The sequence below is a fragment of the Myotis lucifugus genome, unplaced genomic scaffold, assembly GCF_000147115.1.
Source record: "Myotis lucifugus unplaced genomic scaffold, Myoluc2.0 scaffold_10, whole genome shotgun sequence".
NCBI classification, from domain to species: Eukaryota; Metazoa; Chordata; class Mammalia; order Chiroptera; family Vespertilionidae; genus Myotis; species Myotis lucifugus.
Window position 1 is genome coordinate 10,430,625 of NW_005871058.1, and position 12,524 is coordinate 10,443,148.

The 12,524-nt window shown below is 38.2% G+C and overlaps 1 protein-coding gene across 1 annotated transcript; it reads right to left on the bottom strand.

Moving 5' to 3' along the window:
* Positions 1–8,003: 8,003 nt before the first annotated feature.
* Positions 8,004–12,015, bottom strand: LOC102436514 (NKG2-A/NKG2-B type II integral membrane protein-like). Its single transcript, XM_006084341.1, has 6 exons — positions 11,829–12,015; positions 11,370–11,465; positions 10,823–10,876; positions 10,138–10,289; positions 8,453–8,553; positions 8,004–8,136 (listed from the first exon to the last, which is right to left on the bottom strand). The coding sequence occupies exons 1-6, from the start codon at positions 12,013–12,015 to the stop codon at positions 8,004–8,006; spliced, it is 723 nt and encodes a 240-aa protein (XP_006084403.1).
* Positions 12,016–12,524: the final 509 nt, after the last annotated feature.

Here is a 12,524-nt window from a genome sequence, read left to right on the forward strand (position 1 = left end):
ATCATGCCCTCCTCCCCTAATCGGCACCTGCTACCTGCGAGGGTACCTGTGGGCTTAAAAATAACAATCCCTTCCCATTTAGACATCACTTACTTGATGAAACATTTCTAGGTGTATTAGCTCAGAACCTCCTCATGACAACCCAGTGAGGTAGGCGGAGAAGAGATTACAATTCCCAGGGAATATGTGTATGGATTCAGAAATGAAGCTCAGAGAGGAAAAGTGTCCAGCCCAGTGGTTCCCAAGGTGCAGCACACGTCCCACAGGGTGGGGGAAGGGGGAGGGCAATTTGATTTTAAGTGGGGGCAATTTGAGAATGAATTAACAGTGATTTTTTTTTCATTTCTTATGGTTCCAGGGGGCCTCATCTACAGCGAATCCTACATAATAAAAGGCTAATATGCAAATGACTGAATGGTGGAATGACCAGTCACTATGATGCGCGTTGACCACCAGGAGGCAGACGCTCAATGCAGGAACTGCTGCCTGATGGTCAGTGTGCTCCCAAATGCAGAGCGCCGCTCAGCCAGAAACCAGGCTTACAGCTGCCAAGCACAGCGGCAGTGGTGGGAGCCTTTCCCGCCTCTGTGGCAATGCTAAGGATGTCCAACTGACGGTTTAGGCCCACTAAGCCATCAGTCAGACATCCCCCCTGGGCTCCCAGACTGCGAGAGGGAGCAGGCTAGACTGAGGGACCCCCCGCCCTAGTGCACAAATTTCATGGACTTGGCCTCTAGTATACATATAAGAAAAAAATATAGTATATTTTGTGTTCAGTACTATTCGTGTTTACAGACATCCACTGAGAGTCTTGAATGTATCCCCAGCAGACACGGATACTACTGCACCACTTACAGCAGTGCTAGCTACAGTCCTGTTGTACATTACATCTCTCTTACTTATTGGCCTAACAGCTGAACTTTGTGCCTTTTGAGAATCTTCCTTTAATACCTCTCTCCTCCAACCTCCCATCTTTGGCAACCACAAGTCTGACCTCTTTTTCTATGAATATTTTGTTGTTGTTTTCAGATACTACTTATGAGATCAGACAGTATTTGATAACTATGGCTTTATAGTAAGCTTGAAATCAGGAAGTGTGATATCTTTTTTCTCAGATTTCTTTGACTGCTCAAGGTCTTTTGTGGTTGTATATAAGTAGGAGTGTGTTTTATTCCTGCGATTGGAATCTTCATAGAGATTTCACTGAATCTATAGATGGTTTTTGGTAGTATTGACAAGTTAACAATATTAATTCTTCCAATACTTGAATATGGAATATCTTTCCATTTATTTGCGTCTTCAATTTCTTTCAACAATATCTTGTAGCTTTCTGCATAGAGAACTTTCACCTCCTTAGTTAAATTTATTCCTAAGTATATTATTATTTTATTTATTATTGACAGTATTACAGTTGTCCCTCATTTTCTCCCTGCTTTTCCCCTTTCATCCAGCCACCTCCCCATCCCCAGGCCTTCCTTACACTATTGTCTGTGTCCATGGGCTATACATATGTACATATATGTTTTTTGGTTAATCTCTTCTGGTTCCCTTCTCTCTCTCCTCCCCTCTGAGACCTGTCATTCTGTTCCATGCATCCATGGCTTGGAACCTATTTTGTTCACCAGTTTATTTTGTTCATTTTATTCCACACATAAGTGAGATAATGTGATATTTGTCTTTCTCTAAGTAGCTTATTTTGCTTAGCATAATAATCCCCAGGTCCATCTATGCTGTTGCAAAGGGTGAGCACTCCTTCTTTTTTACAGCCACATAGTATTCCATTGTGTAAATGTCCCACTGCTTTTTTATCCACTCTATTCTATTGTTCTTGATGGTATTGTAAACAGAATCAATTTTTTTATATTTTGTCAGAAGTTTAGTAGTTACTATATAGAGATGCTATTGATTTTGTTGACATATATTTCTTCTATCATTTTCTGAATTTTAGCATGCTAAATATTGAATTTTGTCAAATGCTTTTTCTGCATTTATTGTGATAATCATATAGTTTTTTCTTTCATTTTATTAATGTGACATATCCCAGATATAAATCCTTGCATCCCAGATATAAATCCCATTTGATCACGGTGAATAATTCTTTTAATGAACTGGTAAATTAGGATTGTTAGTATTTTATTGAGAATTTTTGCTTCTATATTTTTCAGGGATATTGGCCTACATTTTTCTTCTCTAGTAATGACTTCTTATGGATTTGGTTTCAGGATAATGCTGGCATCATAAAATGAGTTTGGGAAAGTTCACTCCTCTTTCAGTTTTTAAAAAAGTTTGAGAAGAATCGTTAATTCTTTTAAAATATATTTTTATTGGTTTCAGAGAGGAAGGGAGAGGGAGAGAAAGATAGAAACATCAATGATGAGAGAGAATCATTGATCATATGCCTCCTGAATGGGAATTGAACTGTGACCTCCTGGGTCATGGGTCGACGATCAACCACTGAGCCATGCTGGCTGAGCTACTATAGAAATTTTAAACAAACAATTAACTACACACACAGACACATAGCCACACACACAAAATATAGTGTTATAGAATACTCATATATTTAAGTTTCCATGAAAATATTTAAAAATATATACTTACATTTCTACGAACGTTAATATAAAATATATAGAACTGTGGTTTAACTGCAGTAGCCACTCATCAAGTTTGGCAAGTGGGCCATAAAGTGTGGGTATTCAATTTAAATCTTCATTGAAAACAAATAAAATTTTAAGGTAGGTTTCTCTGTCACACTAACCACACTTCAATAGAAATGAGGGACATTTAGAGCTTTGCAGAAAATTTTCTAACAACAGGTTACCAAAAATAAAAGTCAATAACCCAAAACTTAAAAATTATTATATAGTTTTAAATTCAGTCATAAATTTCTAAATAACATATGGGACAAAGAAGTGATCCCAAGGAACAATCAGAATTTTTAAATGAATTACAAGAAAATATAACAAATAGTTTGTCTTGTGAAATATTGATTGCTTAAAAAATATATCTTACCAGAAAGAAGAAAAAGTGGCACATTTACACAATGGAATACTATGTGGCCATAAAAAAGAAGTAACTCTTACCTTTTACTACAGCTTGATTGACCTGGAGAGTATTATGCTAATTGAAATATGCCAGTCAGTGAAAGACAAATACCATATAATCTCACTTATATGTGAAATCTAATGAACAAAATAAACTGACAAACAAAATCGAAGCCAGGAGGCATGAATACATGGAGCAGGTCATCAGCTGTCAGAAGAAAGGACGCCTGGAGGGACTCGATGAAAGGCTTAGCCAAAGATTATATAGACATAACTCACAGACACAGGCAGCATTGTGGTGATAGCCAGAGGGAAGGGGAGGGAGGGCGAGGGCTAGGTGGAGGTGGGCAAAGGTGGGGCAAACGGGACATCTGTACTAGTGTCAACAATAAAAAATAAAAGTTTTTTTAAAAAAGAAATCCAAGCATTCATCTCAAGAAACTAAAAATGGAAAAGCTATAAGTATGTGAAATTAAATCCAAATAAAGATAGCAAAACACAAAAAAAATCAAAATCAAGAAAAAGAAGAAACAGAGTAGAGAGAATCAACAAGGTCAAAGTTATTCTCATTGAAAATTATAAAATTGATAAGATTTGGAAAAACTAACAAAACCCAAATCTTGCAAATCTAGAGTAAACAGGGGAACAGCCTTATCCTATTTAAAGATACTAAGTAGAAAATGAAGCCACATTACGAGTACATTTTAACATCTACATTACATTTAAAAGTATGAAAATGCAGTGCAACAAATGGAAACCTCAGTATATCTAGCATGTAGTATAAGAATTGAGTTCGTTTTATGAACTTTCCTACAAAAGCATTCTTCAAGCTCCACTGGCATTGGGACAGAAAAAGTTAGGTAGATAGGGCCAGGACCATGGGAGGAGGAAGTGAAACCAGGAACCCAGCTTGGCAGAGTTACTAAGACACCCCAATTGGGGTGGGAAGGATGGGTGCAAGCCAGCAGCATGAACTTTAAAATGGATGGATATTACTATGACAGACAGCGTGCAGATACCCAATCACAAGGCAATGAGGCAAACATATATACAAAAAAAAAAAAAAAAACAACTGCAGCCTCCCTTCCCTTCGCCCCCAGCTTAGGGCACAATGGACACCTGACACTCCTGTTGCTGGGGAGCACATCCTCTATGACCACAAGGCTTATGGCCATATTAGTGGCCCGGTGCATGGAATTCATGCACATGAAAAGGGAATTAATTAGAGGAAATATTTTAATATTGCTATTTACCCTTTCTCTATAATAGAAGTGTCAGATATGAAAGAAATTTAGTAAAATTTATATGAAAATAGTATATAAGTTTATTAATAAATAAACAGTCACACATGCTATAACAACAAAGACATGACATAAAAACAACAAAACATGATGTAAAAACAACACTGATACAATGACTGATAAATTGATTAAACTTATTCTAATATCTCCCAGTATACCACATTAAGAGTAAAACACTTTCAGAGTGAGTGCTTAACTAATTTCCCTTGTGATGAAGTATTTACAACTTTAACATCATACACTCTTCGAACTCGAGAGAAAGCAACATATAACTGACCATGTGTGAAAACGGGTTCAGGTAGGAATATCCCTACTCTGTCTAGAGTTTGTCCTTGTGATTTACTAATAGTCATTGCAAATGCTGGCATCATGGGAAACTGTCTTGGAATTAATTTAAATGGGAGGCCAGTGTCAGTTCATGGTCTGGGGTGCAGGGGGATGGGATTCCTGCCTGGCATTCCACTGACAGCAAACTGTACAATGGCTGTTTCTGTGAGAAATGGGGCTCCCTCCCTCCTCCTGTCAGGGTCTGGTTTGAAGGCCAGCAATACCCCTGATCATGCGAGACTGAGAGTTCTGCCAAGCCCCAGCTGGGGCCCAGGCTGACTCCCACTGCTGCCGCACCCAGGCCAGGGCCAGGAGGGAGCTCCCTCCTGCCAGCAGCCTGTTGTCCGGTTGTCCATCTGGTCATTTAGGTCGTGACAGCCCCTGGCTTTTTATATATCAGAACTAGAGGCCCAGTGCACAAAAATTTGTGAATTCAGGGGGGCGGGTCCTCAGCACGGCCTGTGCCCTCTAGCAGTCTGGGACCCCTCGGGGCATGACCACCTGCTGGCTTAGGCCTGCTCCCCAGGGGATTGGGGCTAAGCTGGCAATCAGACATCCCTCTGGTAGCCTGGGAACCTTGGGGGATGTCCAGTTGCCAGCGGGGAGCAGGCCTAAGCTGCAGTCGGACATCCTTACCGCTGCTGAGGAGGCAGGAGAGGCTCCCACCACCACCTCTGTACTGGCAGCCATCAGCCTGGCTTGTGGCTGAGCAGAGCTCCCCCTGTGGGAGCACACTGACCACCAGGGGGCAGCTCCTGCATTGAGCATCTACTCCGTGATGGTCAGTGTGTGTCATAGTGACCAGTCATTCCCAGTGGTTCTGCTGTTGGGGTCAGTTTACATATTACCCTTTTATTATATAGGATAGAGGCCTGGTGCACGGGTGGAGGCCTGCTGGTTTGCCTTGAAGGGTGTCCCGGATCAGGGTGGGGGTCCCGCTGGGGTGCCTGGCCAGCCTGGGTGAGGGGCTGATGGGTGTTTGCAGTCTGGTCACACCCCCTTCAGGGTAGGGGTCCCCACTGGGGTGCCTGACCATCCTGGATGAGGGGCTGATGGCTGTTTACAAGCTGATCAAGTCCCCCCAGTGGGGAACCTCACCCCATGGAGGTTTGGCCAGCCTGAGAGGGGCTGATGGTTGTTTTGAGGCTGGCAACACTGCCTTTATGGTGAGGGATCCCCACTGGGGTGCCTTGCCAATCTGGGTGAGGGGCTGAGGGCAGTTTTCAGGCTGGCCAAGCCCCCCTGGAGACAGAAGCTCCCAGCCTCTCCTTTTTTTCTTTTCTTTTTATTCTGGTATTTATTTACCTTCTATTATTGAAACTTTGTAGCCTTGAGAGGAGCTAAGAGCTGGCCAGGGAGGGCGGGAGGGAAAGCCTCCTGCTTGCTCCTGTTCCATGGCCTGCTGGCTGAAAGCAGGTGTCTGGGGTTTATTTACCTTCTATAATTGAAACTTTGTTGCTTTGAGTGGAGCTCAGAACCAGCTGTGGCAGGCGGGAATTTGACTTCCTCCATCATATGGGCATCAAAGCCTAATGCTTGCTCCAGCTCCGTGACTGACGGCCACCATCTGGGTTGGGTTAATTTGCATATAGTCACTCTGATTGGCTGGTGGGCATGGCTTACGGCGTAGTGAAGTTACTGTCAATCTGCATGTTTGTCTTTTATTAGTGTAGATGGGCCTCCACACATGGACTAATAGAGTTTCATTAGCTTGGATACTAAACTACTCCCGACGATAACATGGAGAGGAAGCTCCGGACACGGGCCTATTTCTGGAACCCTGGCTGCACCTTTTTCAGGATGGGCTTCTCTCAATAAACTTTGGTTCCATTAATCCTTTTTGTCTGCAACTTCATTCTTCAATTTTGTGAGACAAGAAATGGGACTCAAAACACCCACATTTTTGGTTTCAGCATCAGTAATGAAAAATAACATTAAAAATATAACAGAACTCTTATACAGAGGCTTTCAGGAAATAGAAAACAAGGAATGCTTTTCATATAGCCTTGATATAAAAACTTGTCAAGTACATAACAAATAACAACTCATTCTAAACTCTTTGTGAACCTGGATGAAAGAAAAACAACTTAATCTAAGTATAATATATACACTGAAGTTTGAAGAAAGACAGTACAAACTAGCCATTGTGGTTTTATTTCAGAAATGCAAGATTGGTTTAATATTTAAAAGAAATAAATTTAGTTTACTTCATAAACATTATACAGAGAAAACATTTATCATTTCAACTGACACAAAAATAATAAAAATGTAACATCATTATAAAAATATATTAGACTAATAGCAATATTATGGAATTGCTTTTATATGAAAAAGGTCTGATGAAAAAACTTTAAAACAAATCTCATATTTAAGCATGAAATATTTAAATGTGTTCCCAAAAATAGAGGACACATACAACACTTTTACTGTCTTTACTATTCAACATTGGAAATAAAACTCTAGCTTATGAAAATAAGACAAGAAAAGAAAATAATTTCACCAGGGAAAAAGAAATAAAATAACTGTCTATATATACTATGCAGAAGAATGTATATTTGAAATGATAGGATTAATATAAAAATAAATAGCAAACCTCAACTGCATTTATGTTTAAAGCAGCAAAATTACTAAAGAAATTTTAAAATAACTATACTATTTACAAAATCCTAACTATAGAAGAACCATATTTCTTTGACTTCAATATAGAAAAAATTTAAACATAGAGAAATTAAAGAAAGCCTAATCATGGAGGGATAAAGCATAACATTGATTGAAAGAATCAATATTGTAAAATTACACCTTTATAAATTATTTAAAGTTTAAATGCAGTCCCTAACATAACCTCAAGTGTTTTATAACAGCTGTATTGAGGTTTAATTTACAAAGCAAAAAAATTCATCCATGTAGAGTATATATGTCAGCGATTTTTAGTATATTCAACAGAGTTTGCAACCATCACTACTAACAAAATTTGGAAGTATCCAGCCCCCAAAAGTAACAGTGCACCAATTAGCATTCGTTTTGTTACCTACCTCCCTTCAACCTTTGGCAACCACTAACCTACTTTCTGCTTCTGTGGGTTGGCCTATTCTTGGTAACACATTAAAGTGACTCACACAACATAAGATCATTTAGAAATGTTGAGTGCCACAAATATAACGTTGAGCGAAACACGTCAGACACTAAAAAGCAATGAATATCTGCACTTTTGGATGTTTATGTTATTGCCCAATAATAGTTATAGAAAATTATTTCATTATTAGAACAAGTGATATAATTCATTTGAAGACATGTGCAATCATAATATTCTTTCCATTTCATGAAAATAAAGTTACCCAACAGAATCCAAACTCTGAAGCTTATGCTTACAGCTATATATTTTTGAAGCTTCACAACTCCATGATGTGAGGCCATATAGGTTTAGCAGAGCACAGTCCCCTTTACCAGATGATAAGTCTTCTATTCTGTAATGGAGATAAATGCATTATTTTGTTGTTATTGTGTGGGGCCAATCCATGAAACAATAAATAGCATTTTCATGTAACTGCAATCACAGAACATTTTGAAAATGGGTAATGATATTTTTCATGGAATATTAGTAAGAGTTGGTTATTAGGAAAATTAGATAGTCATTCTTTAATATTTATATCAACCTTTCATCAATTTTGACTATCATTCTTCATGTTTATAATACAACTTAAACAAAAACACCAATAATACTCTACAGAATTTTTCTTTTTTTGAATTTTCCTTTTATATAGCATTTAAAAAAAAACTTACTTTAGTTTGAAAGGTGAACCATTTATCAACCTCCAGGGATGATCACTGCTGCTACGAAAAACTCCAATCCATGATGGAGGTAATATGGATTTCAGAAATTCCTACCCCAAAATAAAGAATTTTTATTTAAATAATCATCATGAAAAATCATTTTTATAAAGCAAGTAGTGTATTCTTTCAAAAGATCCTTCATTTTGAGAATATAATAAGATTGTTGGATCCTAATCTAACACTAAAGATATATTAAGACTTTTTATTAAAGATATATTAAAATCACTTCATATTTTCAAAAACTTTCAGCAATGTTTGTACATTTGATTTAAAATTAACTCAAATATTTATGTTTAATGGTCTCATTCTTCTTCTTAATTTAATAAGGACAATTCTGATTCATGTAATTTAATAGTTACCCATGTTGACAAAACTAGCATAATAAAGCGTTTCCAAATACTTAAAATATTTGATACCATGACTAATTCAATGTCACTTTCTACTATTTCTCAGATAGCAGGTGTTTTAAAAAGGGGATTGTAATAAAGAAATTACATGAAAGCAAAAACAAACAAAAAAAACATTCTCTGTGTCTCACAACACTCTTTAACCAGATACAGTCCAAATTGACCTGTTTCTGTGTTGGTAGAATCCAGTGGCCCAGGTGTCAGAGACTCATTTTCCTGCTAATTAGAACTCTAAATTCAGGAACTAATTAATGAAAGACACAAGTAAAGGAGAACTCTGAAAGATGGAATGAGAAAGAGTAAAAGGTTTGGTATTCCAACAGAGTGACAGGGTATCTTTTATCCCACCCAACAGAAGAAAGTGACTTAGGCCTGATTCTTTCCAATACTCAACCTAAAAATAGGACGTGGCTCAAGGAAGCCATTCCTCCCCTGGCCTGCACCCTCTTGCAATCTGGGGACCCTTCTGGGGATGTCAGAGAGCTGATTTCGGCCCAATCCCACAGGACAGGCCAAGGGACCCCACTGGTGCACAAATTCGTGCACCAGGCCTCTAGTAAAAATATAAAATACTAGAGGCTCAGTGCATGAAATTCATGCACATTGGGGGCAGGGACATCCCACAGCCTAGACTGCATCCTCTCACAATCTGGGACCCCGCAGGGGATGTCCAACTGCCGATTTAGGCCCGACCCCTGCTGGATTGGGCCTAAACTGGCAGTTGGACATCCCTCTCACAATCCAGGACCACTGGCTCCTAACCGCTCACCTGCCTGCCTGCCTGATCGCCCCTAACCATTCTGCCTGCCTGCCTGATCACCCCTAACCACCTCTGCCTTTGGCCCCTGCACCTGGGACCCAGGCTTCCCTCCTCTGGCTGGCTGCAGGCAACTGGGGTCTGGGCTTCCCTCTCTTTTGCTGGCCACAGGCACCCAGGACCCGGGCTTCCCACCCTCCGGCCAGCCGTAGTCACCCGGGACTCTGGGCGGCTTTGTCCGGGCCCAGGCTTTTTCCAGAAGGACTTCTGGAATGACATCTGGAAGATGTTTGGTCTATCCAGTCTAATTAGCATATTACCCTCTTATTAGTATAGATTATAAAGTCAAACAGTGGAATTTTATACAGACTTTAAATAACTACAATTATGTATAAAAATGTGAATTCTACAAATATACTATTGGCTGAAATAAGCCTTTAATAAAGTATATGAAATGTTTAACATCTTACCATTTCTTCTTCATTATCTATGTAAAGCAGATTAGAGTTCTTAGAAGCACAGGCCAGCACACTCTCATTCCATGTTTTATTTTCAGTGCTAATGTAATAGCAATTGTTGGAATATGTAAACCACTCCAGTGGACAATGTTCACAATGACATGCTAAAGGAAGATTATGAATTATAATCCAATAGCAATTTGAAGTTTTAAAAATAAAAATTAACTTACATACTTACATAGGTATAAACACATAGGTACATAATATACCTGTGCATCCTCCCTGGCTGGTACATATAAATCAAAACACAGTCACAGAAAAGGGTCTGCCAGATATCCCCTAATTTCTGTGCCCATATAAAGCAAACACATAAACAAATTATCCACTCTATACATGTGCTAAGAGCCGATGACTGAAACTACTTTTAAAGAATAGTAAAATCACTTGTCTCTTATTATATTATAGCAGTAGGAAATTTAAGCCAAACAGCAACAATGGATGTGGCAATTTAAAATTGATGTTTTTCATAATGTTGCAGAAGAAGGAACACTCTCTTATAATAATTATTTATGAACATGTATCGCTCATTTTATAATTTATGTTCTCCCAAAAGAGTCTATTATCATTATTGCCTAGCCTAAGATAGAGACAAAATATAAACTTTTCTAATATCAGAACTTTGAAAATTATTATGTACCTTTCTGGATCCTTGTTGTTTGGGAATAATTATTCTTCTCCTGTATTACAGTAGCTAAAAAAAATTAAAGTAATTCTTAAAATATTAATCTAAAGAAATCATAATAATTTTTGTTTCTTAGTTTGAAATTTGTTGTGCTGTCTCAGAGGAGAATTATCTGTAATAAAATTGATTTTACCAAGAAAAATTAATATAGTAATAAAGAGTTAGAGGAAAATATTTTAAAAGCCTAAAGAACCAAACTTCACCATCTCTTACAGTATGGGTTTAACCAATCTCAATATGAATTTGTATTTCTTTATAAGGTCTTTCATTCTCCTAAAGCATGTCTTTGAGATATGAAATCAAATATATGACTATATGTAAAATACTCTTCACAAACATTATGTTATTTATGCATTTGCTAAATTCAGAATAACCATTCCACATTTATTCTAAATGCATGCTTTAATATGAAAATTCTATTCCATAATATTATGAATTGTTTAGAGGCACTGGTAATCATTAAAGTGAAAAGTGCCGTATAATCTTACAAAAATTTACTTACAGGGAATAACAGTTACCCTTATCACAGCGGACATCAGGACAAGGCAGATGACCCCTAGGATCCCAGCAATGAGCCTCTCTGGCCGTGATGGTGAAACTGCAAGGAGAGAAATTGAAACACTGAGAAAGGAGAGAGAGAGACAATTGTTTCAGACAGTTTAAATACAGAGAATCAAATACATAAACATGGATCCTAGACCCATACCTACCACTGTAATCTTCCTCTCAGAATATACCATTGCATTTTCAGGAGATACAATGCTCCATGATTGTTGGCCAAAGACTACACCTTACAGCAATACCTGAATAGAATCCATCCTCAGCTTTCATCTTAGAATACTGTATTCCAACTTTAAGTGCTGATTCTCACAAATGAAAAATATGTGAGCTAATTTCCCACTCTTCCCCACACCTTCGCACCCCAACTTCACATCCTAGAACAGTTATACTAATGTGTTACCTTTGGAGTGGTCCTTCTTGTCCCCTCCTTGAAGATCCCGGGAAGCATTTTGAAGAGCTAATTCTGCATAGGTTATTTCCTGCTCAGTTACTGGAATGGAGCTTTGAGTGCCCTTAGGCTTCCTTTGATGTCTCTTGGCAGACTTGGCCAAAGTCAGTTCTGCATAGGTTACAGGTTGGTTATTCATCTCTGCAGCTGGGTGGTGTTTGAAACTGTGCTCTAAGTGAAGCGTATGTATGAATAACTGGTACCTGTAATGCAGAGCTCCCTTACAGGAAAACTGGGCGGGGTAGAGGTTGAGTATTGGGCTCACTTCTAAGTTGAAGAATCTAAAGTTCTGGTTCTAAATTCCCTAAAGGTTTAAACAAGTGTCTCATGGTAAAGTACTCTTTAAAATATATTCTCTACCTTTGTCAATATGTTATTTGTTGGAGAAATAAAAACATAATTAGTGAGGAATATAGACATACATGAATAATACCATCCTCATTAATTTAAAGTCAAAATCCACAGAAGTATTTTGACACCATTAGAATGCCTGTCATAGAAATTAAATGTTTTAGTAGAAAAAGAGACACAATGTTTATGAAAAATTTGAAATCCCATAGTAAAGACCAAGTGCTCTAAGGGTAGAAAATAGTAATGTTGGCATATATATTAATTTCCTGCACTAAATTATATTTATTTAGTGACTTG